This window comes from Saimiri boliviensis, chromosome 10, assembly GCF_048565385.1.
Source record: "Saimiri boliviensis isolate mSaiBol1 chromosome 10, mSaiBol1.pri, whole genome shotgun sequence".
Taxonomy (NCBI): domain Eukaryota; kingdom Metazoa; phylum Chordata; class Mammalia; order Primates; family Cebidae; genus Saimiri; species Saimiri boliviensis.
In genome coordinates, this window is record NC_133458.1 from 59,388,921 (window position 1) to 59,408,833 (window position 19,913).

Here is a 19,913-nt window from a genome sequence, read left to right on the forward strand (position 1 = left end):
AATTGTGCTCCTCAGTGAGGCTGCACTGCCTCATCACGTATGCTTATACATATATTAAGACTATGTAGTTTTTTGAGAATATAAGAAATAGGGTTTTCTTTACAGATTTTTCAGAAGACTACAAATTTTTGCACATGGAAAATGCCCACATTTCACAAGTATAATTTCTTAGGGTTCTAAAGCACTGTCTTGAGATGGCTTTTCCCCCAAGGTTCTAGAAGTTGACTGTTGGTTGCATCACCTTCTGCCTAGACTTTTTGAGTATTTTCAGATACGAGAATCTAATTGCGAATCTCCTCTAAATACTTATGTGTGTGCACTTTTTTTTTTTTTTTTTTTTGGCATAAGGCCTGGAAAATTGGCAGCCACTTGTGCTTATAATTTCTGTATTCTAAAGGATATTTAAGCACAAACAAAAAGGACACAACATTGCTTTGCCTCCAAACATCACAGACACTGTACCAAATACTATGAGCCAGGTTGGATGGATGGTGGAAACGAAGGAGAAACAGCCAGTTTTATTTCAGTCTATGTAAACAACAACAACAAAAAATCTAAATAAGAAAGAGCATATTTATGTATTGAGATTGTTCTTACACAGACAAAGGGACAGAGAACAGAGTGAGCAGAGGATGTCGAAAACTGAAAGCAAACAGGAAAGGACAGCAGGAAAGAGAGGCAACAGATGAACATTAAGCTGCCATGCTGAGGAATTTATTTGCGTCTTTTACTTGGTTGAATGCGGAGCTGTTGCACGGCGGCTTCGGCAGCAGCTATGGCAGCCCCTGCATCTTCCAGGTGGGTCTGAGTGACGCTGGTTTTGCTTTGACTGCGGGAGGGTCCATGAGAACGGAGATGGCCTTCTGATGATGATTTTGAGCTACCAGGACTACTATGGGATTTCTCAATGGTGGGAACCTGCATGTCTGGTCACAAAAGGGTAAAACATGAGTTAAAGTTGTTCCAGCATTCCTCCTGTCAAGCTTGGTCTACACATAATCTGAAACTGTCTAAAATTTATGTTAATTTTGTGTCTTATATGGCTCATGTATGCAAGTGGTCACCATACAGAACTGTGATTAAACATCTGGGAAACAATTTGGGGGAGGAGAGGCAAAAGCATGATAGCAATGAGAAGAGAGAACTTTGAAAAGAGAAGTACATTCTAACTAGCTTCTAGTAATATATATGAACTTCTAGTTACAGCAGGGACCTCTGCTAATTCCAGTAGAGGTCAGGTAGGAGACAGTAGGCTTATACTGCCACAGGAGGATTTTTAAGCAAAAAAAGAGTAAAGGATGTGAGTCACTAGGACATATTAAATGTGGAGATTATAGAATAATGCCTCAAACCATTGTAGAGATCACATATTTCCTAAGGCAGTCATAGAGAGAGAGAGATCTTTATATTAATGATCTTGCAGAATGTTAAGCAATAGAGTTGAGATGGCTAAGTGGAATCCATAAATGATCTATAAAACTCATTCATAAATAACCTACAGCACTCAGAGGCAGCAGTTTGTGATATCAACTCAGTGGCCTACTGGACACGGACTCACTTTCTCATCTCCTAGAACACTTGCATTTATGATTCGGAGAATCTCATGTGCAAAGAACCACGTTTCAATTTGATGTACTTTCCTAGAAAAGGTGACAAGGAAGTAATACTCAAGTCCAATATAAAAATTATATTTAATACTTATAAATAGTTAAGTATACCTAGGTAAGGTACCACATGTTTATGTCACAGAGGCAGTAACTCAGTTTACTGAGGATTAGTGTTGTGGTGTAGGACAGTTGGTAATGAGTCTCTCAGAGGAAAAGCTAATTTGAATGAGTGCTGTACATACTTGCATATTGCCATACACAATGTACGGCACTGTTAAAAAATAATAACAACTGTTAAAAAATTAGAGTCCAATATTTAGGAAAGACTTAAGTAAATTTCAGCACGCCAATTGTTTTGATGACAGGGGAATATATTCTTTGCAGGATGAATAATAAGTAGCATACAAAATTATATTTATGGGATAAAACGATATTTATGGACAACCAGAGATTCAAACTATTAGAAGGATTATACCTTAATGACAATAATAATTACGTCTGGTTAATGAACTGGTAGGAATTTTTATATTATCTTTGTGAAATACCCAAATGCATTTTCTGAAATCATGTTATCATAGATTTTGAGGTGGAATAGACCAAATAGCTCATATAGTCCAACCTCCTCTATTTTATATGTTGAAAAATGAACAGTTAGAGAAGTGACGATTATAAAATCATACACCTAAGCATGTACGATGATCTGAGACTAAAGCCCATTTCTCCTGATTCCATATCCATCACTCTTTGCATGACATTATAGTTACATTAAGTATTTTCCAGTAGTGTCTAATTTGTTAATATATGCCAAATATACAAACATTCACACTAAGAATATAGAGACTGAACAAATAGACACAAAACTTTTTCTACTTAAAACATATTTCCTACCCTTTGATGGGTCAGGGAAGATACCATGGCTTCTGCTTTTTATAACAGATGGCTTTGGAGACTGCTGGCTGCCCTGACTGGAATGAGACTTGCCATGATCAATGCTTTCAGTCTGTTCTTTGAGAGGATACCACCTTGGAGTGTTATCGAGGTGAGATGTGCTAGATAAATCAATCAATACCTGAAAAAAGTATAATAAATAGATGAAATTTAGGGACTAAAGTATAATTGATTCATTACTTTTTCTATGTTCTAAGATTTATTAAAGATTATAAACCAAAAAATACAGTATAACTTTTGAGGATGATGATTCTGTCTTCCTCATTTTTCTTCACCAATGAAACTGGAAACAATGTCTTGTGCACACAAGATGTTTAATAAATGTTTGCCTGAACAAAACTGTATAACATTTTTGACTATTAAATTATTTGGATATGATGTGAAAAGGTAGGGTCACAAGTCAATTTGTTCATAACACAAAACTTCCTTTTGTTGTAAGAATTCATTCTAATCTTAAACTGGACCAACAACCTTGAAAAATGTTTGGTTTTAGTCACAAAAGGGACAAAATGAAAAAGAATGAGTAAGTTGCAATTAGGAATGTATTTCTTCTATTTTAAAACACACTTTAGTTAGCATTTGAAATAGGGATATGACTAACACATTTTTGTCATGGTTTAATCGGCAGCGTTTTTTGTCTTAGTACATTGGTGCATTTTACAGTTGCTGACATCTTAGAGTTGATGAGCTAAAAAGAAATGAAAACCAGACTAATGGATACATATTTTTAGGCTCATGTAAACATAAGATCATAAATTAGAAGAACTTAAATGTCACTTTTTTGAAATGAGACATAAAGTCAGATACTAATCTAGAGTACTCCTGCCTAAGATCAGAATTAGTCCAAATGGCTAGACCTGGATGGAGCTGGAAGGCAAGGAGCAAGTGCTCCGGTTTTGGTGAAAAGAGAGGTGCAAAGTCTTAAGACCCAAACAAGGCCTCATTACCACCTTGATCACATGACTGTTTTATATCGTTTCTATCAAAAAGATATTATATTTTGTAGGTTATGGATTTTTTTAGAGATTATTTTTAACATTCATTCCTAACTTCTGCCCTAAGCAGAGCACTAAACAATGTGTATGTGTATATATATTATATATACGATTTACACTATATATAGTATACATATACATCTGTATACATACAATTGTATAGAATACATAACATATAATGCATATGTACATTATATATAGTATACATTATGCATTGCACATATACCATATACATTGTATATATGCAATGTATAATATATATGTATATACAATGCATAATATATAATGTATATATACAGTGTGTACATATGTATTATATACAATGTTCTTATATATAAATAATATGTGTATATATCTCTCTATTATGTTCCTATGTATAAACAACATGTGTATATATACAATGCATAATATATAATGTATATATACAAAATGTGTACATATGTATTATATATAATGTTCCTATATATAAACAATATGTATATATCTATATATCTATATATCTATATATATATCCATTATGTTCCTAGGTATAAACAATTTGTGTATATATATGTATCTATAAAGTATGTATATATATAAAATAGATTAAAAATTCACAAGATCCATTCACTCTAACAATTTCATTAGGTTATTTATTTTTAAATTTTTACAGGTACATAGTAAACATATATATTTATGGGGCATATGAGATATTCTGATACGGGCATACAATTAGGTTTTGTTTTGACTCCTTGTTGTTAATGTAAAATTTATCTTTATTGTTTTCTCCCACTTGTAGTTTTGCTTCTTAAAATGTTTTCAGTGTTTTTTCTCAGGATACTTAATTATAAATAACAATGTGATATGTAACATCAAATCAATTAAGGCACCTGAAAACACATTTTTAAAAGTTCGGGTCATTTTATAATATAATAATTTGTTACTTCAAATCTCATTTGGACTCACAGTATGATTACATATTTTCCAAATGAAAAAATATTTCATCTTAGAAATTAATTATAAAGTACATCAAGTGATAGAGTGAAAATCATTTTTGAGTTGCTATTAATCTACTCAAAGAATAAATCAGGAAATAAGTTCTACCTGCCAAAAGATTTTATTCAAAATGGCTGTCTTATAAACTTCATAAACATGCTTTGCATCATGCTTTAGTTTGTGGTTTACCATAGAAGCCAATAAGGGAAAGGAAGTCAGAAGCTTACCTCCCCAAGAAAGTCGTTGGATGAAAATCTATCATAATCCCAAACTGTCACCTCCAGTGTTTTCTTCTTGAGCTATATAGTTCAAATAAAAATCTAATTAACCTCATCTTTCCATCATACATTTTCATTACACACATACAGTAAACATATTTATTTTTACTTCCTTAAATTCCTTCTATTTATGTGAAAATACTTAAAATTTTACCAAAAACTATGTAGTTTAAATATATTAAATATTATGTAAAATTTGAATGATTTTGCATTCTAAACTAGTGTTTGATCACATGGAACATTATTATTTTGTGAACAAAACGTTAATTCTAACTTTTTGATTCTATCCCCACCTCATTTTTAAAATAGCAGAATTTTTAAGTACTCGAAATATAAGAAATTCATAGATTGTAAAAATGTCTAGGATTATTTAGATGAAGTATTTGGATTAGATGTTGTTTCAGCAATTTCCAAAAAACATAGTAGCACTGTCTTATTTCTGCAGGTGAGTTTATTTTAAATTCATGAGCCCAGATTATAATTTATATCCAGCTTCGACTTTGTAATCAAATTAATCTACTAGAAGACAAATAAAGAACCTCATTTTGAACGACAGTTCACTTGTACATTGGTTTATATGGAACTGCCTTTGTAGTCTTCTCTCTGAATTCAACCTTATAAATTTCAGTATTGTCTGCTAGTCAAGCAAAGCTATAAAGATTCAGATTTTCAGAAGCACATTAATGTAATTTTGCCCGTAGTCACTTATCTGTGGTGAAAATCTTTTATGCTAGTCACCATTTTGCCTACTTCTGTAGAGATTAATAACACAGTGTCAGATTCTCAGGAGGCCTCAATTAAGCAAACAGATGAGTTCCTGAAATATTTTCTGGTGGAGTAACACAGTTCTATGCATTGAAACCTATTTTTTCTGTGTATTGTTTTTGAAAGTCAAAATATAGCCAGTTGGAAAATATATTTCCCTCTTAAATTTTATAAATGTGGCTTAGAATATTAAACATTTTAAATTCTGAGATAATTAATGGAAAATATTCCACTAGTTTTCTTATTTTGTTTGTTTATGGTCTGGTTGTTTTATCAAAACGTGCTGCACATTTACTTTCACTCTATGTTCAAATGTCACTCATTTTTTTTTCCCTTGGTTACATTTCTTACATGTATTTTATTTAACTCTTTTTGTTTGATTGGCAAAATGTATATAGATCCCAATCTTTGAATAATTGTGTTATCACAGTACTTATATTAGCCTAATTTTGTCACCTAGAAATAATCTTTACATACCTGTTCCATGGAAATACTTTTATAAATCACTGTTTGATTCCACTCAGGATTAAGACTTTTCTGAACATATTTAGTCCTTCTCTTGTACTCAGCACTGAATTTGGAGAAAAGAGAGAGTTATCTTGATTATTCATGGTTAAACTAAAGGACATGCAGACTATTTAACAGATTTTATTTTGAATCACTATATAATTATCTCATCATCCTTATGTCTTAAACCTTAGTTTAAGTCGAATGCACAGTGATAATTTAAAGATATACTGGATGCTTGTAGTTTCCTTTGCCCTAATGATTACTTTTTAAAAGAAATGCTTGTAGGTGTTATAACTATTCTATTAATTTCAGAAATCTTACTCTTTCCTGAATGTAGGAGATAATTATATGAACTAAATGGTAACATCAATGTTATTGGCCATAAACAATAATTTGGTGTTTAACTTTCCTACAGTTTTGTACCTACAGAAAAGCAAAAGGAAAACATCGTAACGATTGTACTGACTAAGAAAAGGATGAGGAATGGCTGTTGCTGTGTCTGACATTCCATAAACACTTGCTAATATTTAAAGTCTATTATTCCAACACTCCTGTTACAGCATATTTAATGTAGTTATAAAGCAATTTTAATTAAATATAAATTCTTGGTTTATGTCCATATGTTATTTCACAATTGATGAACCAAATAAAAATCTTTCCTCATTTATTCTAACTTGGGACATTTGCATTAATCCTTGACTTTCCATTTCCTCTGAGCACCAGTTAGAAACTTATATACTACACATTTAAAAACAACTTATTTTCAAAGCCTATCCTAATTAAGTCTGGCAGAACATCTATAGCAGGCACCAAACCAGCTGATGGGGTTGAAATTAGATTACTGTTATCTGCTATTACCAAATGGTGCCCACACAGACAAGGCCTTTCTCTAACTCTCATTGCTTTTTTCTGAATTTTCTGCCTAAGCTTATGTCTCATGTTCTAAATAATACTTCATCTCTGGTGGGCATTAGAGTCCTGCAAACCAACCTCTTTGTCTGGGGGTCTTGACACGTGTCTGGGGGTCTTGACATGTGTCTGGACTTCACAAGTTGCCTTTCCTTAAAAAGGGCTGGATCCTGACCCTTGTAATCTGTAGTTCTATTCCAAACTATCGCCAGACTAACTCTTGCTACATTCCTGGTCTGAAGTATTGCCATACCCTGGGTGCCTAGAATTTTTCCCCTGCCACTAATTTACCTATATATTCTAGAGAAAGCTGTTGAGAATTAAACTCCAGCTCACCGCTCACTTTTAAAGATGGGCCTATAGGAAAGTACTTTCCTTGTCTCACTGATTTTATTTTCTTACCAGTCAGATACAAAGAAAGTAATTCTCAATATTGCATAATGGGATCACCTGAGTTCTGGTGGTGGAAGGTGGGTCAGTCAACCCTCCACCCACATCCCTCTTACCCCTGCTCAGACCCCAAATAAAAGTATGATTTAATTAGTCTGCGATGAGGCTTGAATATTAGGATTTTTGAAAGCTCCCAGGTAAATCTAATGTGTAGCCAAGATTAAGAAGCACTGAATTGGTATTTCATAACACTTCACAAGTCAGCCATTGTGAACTGAATCCAATTGAAGAAATACAGCAGCATTCCTCCCACTTCAATCTATTGAATGTACACAATTAAGAGCAGAATTTGATAGTTGTCATTCAAGATAAATTAGAAACATTTTAAGGGAAATGTACAGACAATGATTTAAAGAGAGAGGAACTCGTATAGACTGTGGATAGCAAGTTTATATAAATTTCTACATATACTTTTTAGATAAATTTGTCAATAACTATTGAAATTTATATTTATATACCCAAACATCCACATATGCCATTGTTACTAATTCCACTTCTACCATAGAGAAATTCTCCTACTTGTGCACAAGAAATTTGTTCAAGAACATTAATTGCAACATTATTTTAATAGTAAGCCAATAGAAGATGAATAAATACATTGTGATATATTCATTTCAATAAAATAGTGACACTGAAAATGAAGTAAAAGAATTTTTAAAACCTCCATATATCGACAGCTATATCTTGAAAAAAGTTTTGATCGAAAACTTAATATAGTAAGGTATAATGGTATAAAGATAAAATCATGTGAAATTATACATTATATATACATGTATATATGACATATATATATTAATATAAAATAAAACTTGTTAACTATGAACACTAAATTCAATTTAGTGAGTTTTTTTTGATGGACAGGGAAGTTATTTCAGAGGGCTTCAGGATATGATCTTTTATTTTAAAACATCTAAAACAAATATACCAAAATGTTAACATCTGACAAAACCAGATAGCAAGTGTGCTTGCCATATAGGGTATTTTCTATAATTTTTAGTAAACTTAAAATATTTTATAATAAAAAATTAAAAAGTTTTTAGTAAGATTTGTTGCTTTAAATTTAGTTTTGAATTCTTTTTTTTTTTTTTTTTTTGATGTTGACATGGAATCGACTTAATTTGATGGTGACAGAAAGAATGTGTCTACAAAAAAGTACCTACACAGAATACATAGGTTAATAACTTTAAGTTGATAGTGACATAGAAAGAATTAGGGACTACTTTTAAATTAATAATAAACTTGGCTTGGTCCTTTAGAATCATGGCTATTCTCATAGGTGAATATATGCAGGAAACAAACGTGGTAATATGAGTTTTAATCTCTGTTTATTTATGAAAGTAATAAGGTTACGGGAACTATATTAAGATTTATAATATATTTAACAGTAGTAAAATTGTGTTTTTTTTAAAGTTCTAAAAAATACATGATTTGTTTAATAAGATGGGAATTAATACCAAAGGCAAACCCACGTACTTTCATTTAAATTCTGGGTCTGAAAATGTGTAATAGTCTGTAGTAGTACTGAAATACCTTCAAAGAGATTTAATAGTCACTATCTTTTCTTACTCCATACATATGAATAAATGATATTCAAATTTCTCATATCCACATCTAATCTTTTTTTTTTTCACTTATACACCTAGCAAAAATTATTCAGTGCCAGCTCTGCATCAGGAATTGTACATCTCAATCAACTAAAAATCCCTAATTATACTGATATATGATTACATACCTTTGATTCGTACATGAAAAGCATTGTTACAAGTAAGTACATTAAAAGCATAACTAATGTTTATTAAATGCCTAATTTTTTCTCTGGTAAAGTTCCAAGTGCTTTTCATGTGTTAACTCATGTAATCCTCATATTAATCCCATTATACAGGTATTACTTATTATTCCATTATGTAGGCGAGAAAACTTGAAGCTCAGAAGAATTAAGGCATGTTGTCAAAATTGCATAGTTATTAACTGGCAGGACTAGAATTCAAACACAGGGAATTTGATTTCTTGCTCTTACATGTTATTTGAACTCAATTGATCAGGCCCATCATAAAATGTGACATCTATCTATTTTCTTAATTGCAGGCTTCACTACCTGAAATATCTAGTCTGTCTTCTTTATAAGCTAAAATTCTTCAATTTAAATATATATAAGTATATATATATATTACATATAATGTAAATTATGTATAATGTGTGTACATCACGAACAAGTTAGGCCATCTTTAGAGTTGCCTAGGGAAATTCTGAATGGTACATCCTTAGTGAATATTGTGGAACAATTAGGCCTACTTATTATAAATACTGATTTTTGACCAGATACATTTAGAAATAAACTAAACTGATTGGACAAAAGTTGAAATGTTAATTTTAATAGAGTATCTTAATCATTTTAATGAGTTTGATTCTCTAATTCTCTCCAGACCTAAAACATCCAATGCCTTTAGAATTAATGAAACTGAAAACAGCTTGCTCCTAAACACCAATAAAAGCCTTTACAGTATTTTTTGCCCTTCTATTTCCTGATAAGCAGAGTTGGTCACACAGAGCCATTCTTCAATAACACTTGTTTTATAACTACCATGTTCTGATCATCTCAATCATGATTTCAGTGAGCTGCGTTGCCACTTAACACAATTTAATACTCTATGCAAAATAGTCATATCAAAATCTGTGGATTTATAAGTTGAAGGTAGGCAGGTAAAGGGGGATTCTTGAATGTGAGCATAAATTCAGGCTGAGAAATAAGCGGAGTTCATCCTCCTTTTCCTTTCTTGTCTGGTGAACACACTATATTCCCTTGTGGGACAATTACATCAATGATTTAACATTACGACAATTAGGCTATATCTAATAATCAAAGAAGTTTCTTCATAAGGGAAAATGAAAAGGTCAATACATAAAGATGGAAAATGGTGCTTATCAGAAAATATCTACAAGTTCACCCCCTTGAAGTTTTGGTTTATTTTTATTAATTTGTTTTTATTGGCCATTTTGTCATGCATAGGTACATATACTTTTAAGGCTGCCTGAAAAATATTTGAAATTCAATTATTCTACTCAAAGCCAGCAGGAAAACAGTTTGCCATATATATATTTTTTAATTTCAAAAGAAAAACTGAGAAAAGATAATGAAATTTGAAGACTTCTTTGGTGTTATCTACTTTTATAAAATTATCTAAAACATTGAAGGTATTCATTTTTAGTGTTTATCTGGTTTTCCTTTACTAAACTTACTACATACAAACACACACACACACACACACACACACACACACACACACACACACACATGTTTTTCAAAATTACTCTTCTGAGGTTGTTTCTCTTAATTTAGAAAGAAGCACAACCTGTATCCCATTTCGTAAGCTCTGTTTAATGGTGTAATGGTGTGCTTATTGTCTATCATTTTATTTTCCTCTTTGCTCTCTGATGGCAGAGACTATGGCTACATTGTCAATTGTAACCCCTGCACCCAGCACGGTGTCTGGTAGATAGACTGTGCTAAGTAAATATTTGTTCAGTGGTCCTAAAAACATACTTGTATTTTGTTTTCCTTTAAAGTCTATTGAAGTGAAATATATTTTGGAAATCACATTGTAAATACACACACCTGTACCTGCCTTCCATGGGTCCCACAGGAAATAGTTTGATAGATTACCAATGCTATTTAGAGACAGGCCCAGCCAGGAATTGGGCTTGCAGGTATAATGACAGCTAAAAATAATTACGTTCGTAACAAAAATCTCATTAATGAGAACATATTTTCACTTTGCTGAACAATGTGATGAGAGAAAACCAGAGCAAGGCCCTTCATATATGCTCATTCCCATTTCTTAATCATCAAAGGGCAAGTACAGAGATCATGCACTACTCAGTCCTTTTCCTTATCATCTTCTCACCTTATCTTGCCTGACATTTGGCCCTTCAGAGCTTGAATATATTGATTGAGAGTAGGAAGAAGAAATTAAAGGAGGCAAGGAAACCAGATCAGTGTAATTTTTAGTTAGTTAACAGGACTTTAAAAAAATTTAACAATAAAAGTTGTATTACATTATTAAAGAAAAGCTGTATAATTTTCTATACGGTATTGTTAACTAATTTAGTATAATTCAGTAGCTCAAGCATTCTGAATTATTTGTTGCAGAGATAACTAACCATTGGTTACATAAAATGTATGATACACATTGCTAGCAATAATAACAATTACCATTATGAAAGCATATTATGTGCCAGATGTTATGCTTATCATTTTTGCTGTATTTATTTCATGTATTTCACAGAAATAAGCCTAGGAAGGGAGCTGTTATTATTCCTGTTTTGCAGAAGGGGAAATAGCTTTGGAGAAATCTTACAGCTTCTAAGTGACAGGGCTAAAATTTAAACCCAAGTTCTTAAGGACCTGACTCATTGGCTTCCATAGTCTAACTTACAATGTCAGTACCTAGTCAGTGTAATTCCCTTTTACGTTGACAATCCTCAAAGTTATGGTGAAAGTGATTTTCAGATGAAAATATAAGAAAGTAGCTTCTAGATCTTTTGGTTATCTAAGACATGCCATTATTGACATTGATAATATATTCTCTTTTCTAAATTAAAAACAATCTCTCATTCTGAAAATTTCCCCCCACTTTCTATAGATAAAGGGAGATTCTGAATAATGTGGTTAATAATATCTGTTATAAAAATAACACTATGTCTTTGAAACAAATCTAATTTTGCATACCAGCCTGAGAGACCTGGATTGCATTGTGATGAGAGAACCAGCCATAACAAGGAACCCATCACAGTGTCAATTACGTTGTTTGCCATAATTATGTGGCTGTAAGGAAACAAAAAGTTTCTGGGCAATAGCAAGGCTGTGGTAACTAATACTATTGTTTGCAATATTTACATATTTTTGTTTTTAAAAATCAGAAACAGCCTCTTTTGGGAAACAGCTCATTAGTAGTAAAGATGTCAAATTTTAATTTCACAGGCAAAAACAAATGTTGTACCATTAATAATCTGGGTGGGATTAAAATCCTCATCACCCTATTGCTATGGATTGTACATGATTTGCCTTTCCAACTAAATGACACATTTAATTTATAATGCAATGAGAGATGTGCAGAATAACGCTTTTGGCTATATACTAAAAAACTGCCTTAGTTGACAGTGTAATGATGCAACTTGTTATGAGCTATATTAGAAACACTATAGGGTACAAAGGTATTTTCTCTTGTTGCCAATACACTATAGCAAGCCAATTATGGCATCCTACACTGCAAAGCAGAAATTGTGGGGCAGAAGTTACAAAGGCATGAAAATGTTTCAACATTAGGTTCAAATGAGGGACCAGGTTCAAACCCCTATTATCTTTAAGATGGGAGACACACCAGGCACTGGACATCCAGAACACCCTTTACTTTTGAGAAGTGACTATAGATATTTTTATTTGTAATAGAAGACTCAAGAGAATTTAATTCATGATTATCATGTGAGAAGCTAAATGAGTTCTAGTGGACAGATTGTAAATGAGACTCTAGTTTATATCTAATTCCATAGTAATAATATTTCTTTATTCATATTTTCTATGTTTTTAGTATTTTCTACTTTTCTGTGTTCTACTGCACACATCTGCTAAAGCTATTTAGAAATATGCTCAGAACAATTTGTTATAGACCTGATTCAATAGATACAAACATGTAAAAAATATAGGTTACAGCCCATGTCAAGTGCAAGTGAATGTACATAAAAATGCAAAAAGTGTAACTCAAGACATAACAGCACAGCTTGACACTGAAAGAGAAATAACTCTACCTTGCATTCTGGACAACCATGACTTGACTGCATTGATTCCAAGAGCGGAAGTGAAGGATAAAACAGAAAAGTAGAAAAGATAGGAAGAAAATTGTTAGGAACAGAAATAAGAAAGAAAATATGAAAATAATAACTAGAGGAGCTATCCCATAACATATAAATAACATGAGGCAGAAAATAATGCTAGAACTACAGTGAAAATAATATCTTGCAAGTGTAATACATTTGAAGGCCTTTGCTTGTCTAATAATTAGAAGTAATTGAAAGAAAGACCTAGGAATTGAATAAGAGCAGCTTATTAGCTGCCTTTGAGCCAAATCTCACCAAGAAGGGATGTTTTCTTTGACAATTTGCATGAGGATAGCTTTAGGTGGGGTATTAGCTCTCCATTTCACCATGGTTCCCACCGTTCCTTGTTACTCATCCCAGAATGGACTGACAGATTCTTGTTACCTGCCTGCCCTTTCTGGTTCTTTAAGTCTGTACGTTCTAATTGACACATATTCTGTAATAAATAAAAGACAGGTACTCCCATATTGTGTAAAAGATGATATTCCAGGATATCATTAGAGAATATAGAATATCAACAACAGTGCTTTATTTTCATTCTTTCATTTGCAAATGCTAGTTACAGACAAATCCCTGGCAGTGATTTCCTTTTGTATCATAATGTTGTCATTAAATAACACTGAATGCCTAATGACCCAAATCAAAGGCAAAATGAAGTTATCAGTTTGTTGTTGTTAGACTAAAAGATGTTGCCAAATTATAGTTATAACTACTATATATAGATAAAAATGAATTAACACAAAACCAAAACTACCCTTTCCTATACTATGTGACCATTGGTAAACTCTACATAAAAGTATTAGGTTTTCAAAATGTTCAATAAATTAAAATTAGAGCAACTATACCAACAATTCCAAGGTTTTAAGATAAAATTGAGAAGGATGAAATTAAAAGCTGTAAACTACATTTGATATAGTACCTGGTAATTTAAAAGTTATTTTATGAGTATTATCTAATTTGGTTCCCCTGACAAGCTAAAAATGATGATTCTGCCTACCTTGGCTCTCAGTGTTGACAGGAAAACTGAATCTCAAAGAAACTGGTGATCTGCCCTTGGTGATATAAATACTAGGCAGCAGATTAAAGTGTAGTGTGTAGCTCTAATTGGGATCCCATTTAAACAAACCAGCTATAGTCAAATAATACACTTCATATAATTAAAATGCTTTAAAATTTGCCACAGATTATTTTATGTCTTAGAAAACAGTCTATTTTGTTGAATGCTCCATGTGTACTTGAAAGGAATATGTAATTTGCTATTGAAGGGTAGCATATTCCATAAACATCAATTAGATAATCAAATCAACTAGGAAAATATGATGAAGCAACTGAAGAATTATTTGAAAATTTAAAATTGTGGTTATACAAGGCATCAAGGTTATTTTTAAGTAAGTTTTATTTTTCAGAAATACATACTAAAATATTTACAGAAATAATTATAATAGCTGGGATTTGCTTCAAAATAATATGAATGAAGGGAGTATATAAGGAAAAATGAAACATTGGTCACTAAGTGATAACTGCTGAGGCTGAGTGATGGGTATATGGTGGGTCAAATTCCTTCTTACTTGTGTGCAACAATGGAAAATTTCCAACTTAAAAGAAAAATTTAAACGTCAATCCCCTAATTAAGAGGAAAATGGATAAAAAATAAAACCAGTTTCTTTAAATTACCAACTCAAAGTTCTTTTTATTTTACCTCCATTTGTTGATCTTGTTTCCATCTTGCTAATGTGGCTGATATGAATTGTTCAAATGAAGGATAATAATTTGTAGGGTTCAAATCAGGGTTTTGAAATCATCCTTGTATACTGACTTATATACCAGAACACAGCAACTTGCATTCATTATGTGAAAGTTAAATATCTCCAATGAATACTTGCTTATATCAATAATTTATACATCACATAAGAGAGTCAAAGAGATTTTTTAAAATTTATTTACCAAAGTCAGTACTTCAAATATTACTTTGTGTTAGTTTATAATTTTTAAATCAGTGATTTGGAAATATGCATATAAATAAGGATACATCAGGAAGCCATTAAATAAACAACCAATATATTGGAAAATACATGTCCTACAAAAATAAGCAGTAACTTGTGAGTCCCTGAACATTGATTTCTCAGATAAATTTTGAAAGGTAAGCCAATTCTTTAACTTTGACACAAATAATTCCTTACATTATTTCATAGTCAATCCAATAGGTCATCATAGGAGTGGCTTCCAGAAATGAAAGGCTGATTTGCTTTCTTGGAAGCTATTTTATTATGATCACTCACTGTTTTTCCTGAACCCCTTAAGGCTTAATTACAAGTTTTTAATTCTACCTTATCTACTAATTGGAAATAAATAAATATGACTTGTGGAGGAAACAAAGGAAAAGATAATAAACTCAATTAAAATGAGGCATTGAAATTAAAGATTAGAAAGCATTATACTATTTTTTAAAAACATGGGATGAAATACTTTTTCACTTTTCTTACCCTCTCCCTGGAAGAAGGTACACTTTCACAAAAGGGTCAGAATAACCATTGTTGTCTCGAGAAACGAGATTTCTTGCTTGGAGAATATGTATTATGAGATTTCCAAGATCATAGTTAATTTGAAGCTTTAGGAGACAGAAAAATATTCCATAAGTATTTAAAAGCATGTTATACATTATCATTCAATAATTACTGGTGGTTTAAAAAATTATCATAAGCAGCATCAACTTTCATTTTCATTTTACTTGAAACCAAACAGACCAGTTAATGTCTAATTTAATTGAGAGCTCCTAGGCATATTTTAATTCCTAGCAAACATGCTGCTCATTCTCTCCACAGTGAAAAGACCTTGCCGGTTTAAAGTTTCTTTAGAAGGAAGATCATATAGTAGAACGCTGGTTATATTTTTAAATTAAATTGCTACTCTGAGGAAAATAGTAAATGTTGTTAATGTTTATTAATAGCAATTCCCAGAATTTTGAAAAGAAATTAACAAATTGGTAAATTATTATGAAATATCATTTGCATTTTGCCACATAATTAGCAGCAGGTAGAATTGTTATTTAAAGATAAAGCTGTCGGTACTGAAATGTAAGAATATTTAAGAATACACAGATTATTACCTCATTTTATGTTACATTATCTGGTATTAAACCTGTACATTCCTTTTGGCACTTACTTTCCTAATAGAGTGAGATATTAGAACAATAACTTTTTTAAATTTTAGAAGCTGAAAAAAGAAGAGGCATTGCTTTATAGATGCTTACTGGCTGTTGCACAACTGTGGCTGAATACTAAAAAATATATAATTCAAACAAATATTTGCGAAAACTGCATAATTTAAAATAATTGAGTTAAGTAATTTTTTCTTTTACAATTGAAAGACTCTTTTGGCATCATTTAGAATAAAACTTAATTCTGTTTGATATTATTTTTGTTTATTAAATAATAGAGAGGAAGGGATCCACATGTCAAAGGGTAAATCCATATAGAAAAATACTAACTTTTAAAATAATCCATACAAAACAGATATGCTGCATTTATATTTAAAATAGAATAACTCAGATGAGTCATACTTTCAGGTAAAACTTCATAATGAAAACAAATCCTCATTTTAGCATAATTTTGATCTTATTATATTGCCTAGCAGAAAATACATCTTCAATTGCTTATCTCAATCCAGAAAAGCCTAGAGTCCCTGACCATAATAAAAGCACAGTGAAAAAGAAAGCAGAATATCATTAAAGAAGAGGAGAAAGGGGAAGTTAAGAATTGTATGCCATCATGCAGTAACTGTATGCTATAATCTGGTACTGAAATACAGAATATAAAATAACCTATAATTAATAACACTGAAATTTCAAACAGCTTCCAGATCTTTAGTTAAGGAGAAATACTTCCCTATTCTCTCCTTTCTCTGCCAGCCTTAGAGTCCACTTTTAACTGATGAAGGACCCAAACCATTTTTTATTGAAATGAAAACTTGCAGGCTACCCGAAGAGAGTGCTTTTTCAAAATTTGCTCTGTATGACCTTAGGGAACATCTACAGTTGCTCCGGGTCAGCTTTGAGAGAGAATGGGATGCCCCAGCAATCTGCAACCACAGCGACTCCAGGGCTGACAGATTCATGGTTTGGGTTTCTACATAAGGTTTCATTTGAAATGAGCCTTTGCTAAAAGAAAATAATAATAATAACAATTCACTGCCTTAAGAAAATATTCCCCAAATTAAGAAGGAATAATAGTAGGGTAAATTTCAACTACAGAATTACATTGTACTCCTCAAATGAAAGCAAAATAAAATTAGAACAAACAACAACAATCAAAACAAAAAACACAGTCCAAAAGAAATACTAGTCAAGGACAGAAGTTTAAAAGAAGTTAGAAAGAGAAAGAAGGCTACTTAGAATCAGAAATTCTAGTATTTTCTTTGCTGCTTGTGAAACGAAAAAAGATCAGGTCTGGTGAAAAACTGGCTTTTTGGAAGTTGGAAATAGCAGAGAAACAGCCAGATCAGGAGTATGGAGGTCATCAGGCTAGTACTATTAGTTTGTTTTTAGTAATATGTCAACATTATGCACTTTTTCTCCATTTCCACACTCACACTCCACTTTTGCTTTGTAGTGGGTTCCTGGATAATCACTTAATTGATTTCTATGCCTTGATGTCCTCCCCTTTATAATATTTCTTGTAGGTCACTGCCATATTAATTTTTATTACACATTCTTTTCAAATAGTCTCTCTCACACTTGAAAAATAGAGATCATGCTATATTACGTAGTGGCTAACATCTCTACGATTGTGTTCAATGTTCTTTTAAATTTTGTCTTAACCTATTTCTCAAAGCTGATTCTTCAACTATTGCTCTCTAACAACAATACCCTTCACTGTACTATTTCTACTCCTAGGAACATAATCTCCCTTTTTTTATGCTTATCTTCAAATTAATTCAAGTTTCTGTTGTCCTTTGTGAAGTCTTTTGGGAAAATTTCCTCTAGAATATGTCAGATAGAGATGCAGCTAAGACTCTCTTTCATCTGAAACATAACTATTTTCAATTAGTCACTATTTTATAGTGTTAATTCTTCCTATATGCTGTTTCTTATCTACTCTAAATTACTTTTCAGTATCATGTAAGGTGCAGGTTTTTAAAGTTTTTTTTCCCCTATAATCCATACTTAGAAATATAAGAATATCAAAACACACAGAGAGAATTAAAAAAGATGATGATCTATACCATTTTTATCCTATTTTCCTGATGAAAATTATTAAATTAATTTTATAAATTACAAAGCAGTTATGACCCACATTATGAAAAATACTTCTCTACAAGAACTAGAGAATTTCTAAAGCAATTTTTGATTAAAAGCAATTTCTAAAGTAATTTTTGATTAAAAGAAGGAAAAACCCAGTGGACCCGTTTGGAAACTTCAAATTTCCAGGAGAATCTGTCATGTTTAAAGTATATTCAACAAATATAAAGCAACTGAGGCACAAAACATGTTGACATTGCTAAGGTATCAGGCAGATTTCAAAGTATAAAAATCCATAGCTCTGATTAGACTTCATAAAACATATATTTGTGTTAATACACTATTCTATAAAATTGCATTTTCCTTTACAGTGCTGTCTATATTATAGAATAAGAAAAATCCAAACAGTGTGTTTACAATTTCAATAAACCAGTGGCAAAACAATCAAAAAAGATTATATAATGGTGATGTTTAAAAAACTTTCATACCTGAATTTCTCCTGTAATTGGATGAGAGACCACCTTTGTTGCATCAGTAGGCTGTAATATTAAAGAACATGTATTACATTCATAAAATTTTCACGGAATTTATTATTTTGGCTTCCTTCTGAAATTAATTTCCATTTGGACAGAGCAACTGCTTGAAAATATATTTTAGCCATTTAGCTGCTTCAGAATAATGGTGTCTGCTTATAGTTCTCAATACATGTTTAATTCTATAGATGCATACATCTATTTTTCATTTTGGTAAGCCTGCTTTGAAGCTATAATTTTATACCAGCAGTTTTCAATGACTTAAGAAAATGAACACTTTAGGTTTAAAGCACTTAAAGTATTTACAGGTTTTAAAGATCTATACAGTAATGTTTAAAATATATTCAACAAGTAAAAGATACTGTTTTATACAAGAACTGCCGAGGAGGATGGAAGGTATAAAAGTCCTTCTTTTACTTTTTTGCTGAATGCTCAGCACCTCCCTGCCCACTTCCAAAGTGAGGCACCCACACAACCACTTTCTATTAGTGCGCACTTGTTTAGTGTAGTTCTGTCCTTTCCCATATGAAGTTCTCATTTCCTTAACAAGTTCTTTATGCCAGTGAAGCCTTGAAAGACAGTTAAGTAAGTGATCTGGTAAAGTAATTCATTGTTGTTGAATAAATGAGTGACTGCTGACTTGTTAAATTTCCATGAAATATTTGTACAAAAAAAGAGAGAACGTCCATGGCCTCAAATCCATAGAAGAATTTTAGACAATGTGGCATCAGTGTGCAGAGGAGATTTACTAAAATGGCAGCCACCTTGCCATCCTACAAATAAAGCCTTGTCTTCCTACACATATGTGATACTGGCCTTGTTTCACTAATTAAATG

General features: G+C 31.8%; 1 protein-coding gene across 7 annotated transcripts in view; it reads right to left on the bottom strand.

The window, feature by feature from the left end:
- The window catches only part of PCLO (piccolo presynaptic cytomatrix protein), a 412,268-nt gene that overhangs the window by 68,316 nt on the left and 324,039 nt on the right, over nt 1-19,913 (bottom strand). For 6 of the 7 annotated variants that reach the window (XM_074379337.1, XM_074379336.1, XM_039473004.2 and 3 more), the window contains exons 14-20: nt 19,033-19,083; nt 15,792-15,916; nt 13,240-13,266; nt 6,046-6,139; nt 4,753-4,824; nt 2,496-2,676; nt 732-926 (exon numbers count right to left, since the gene is read on the bottom strand). In XM_074379337.1, the coding sequence (XP_074235438.1) occupies nt 732-926; nt 2,496-2,676; nt 4,753-4,824; nt 6,046-6,139; nt 13,240-13,266; nt 15,792-15,916; nt 19,033-19,083 (745 nt within the window). The remainder of the gene's footprint in view (nt 1-731; nt 927-2,495; nt 2,677-4,752; nt 4,825-6,045; nt 6,140-13,239; nt 13,267-15,791; nt 15,917-19,032; nt 19,084-19,913) is intronic. The other variant, XM_074379334.1, reaches the window with a different exon arrangement.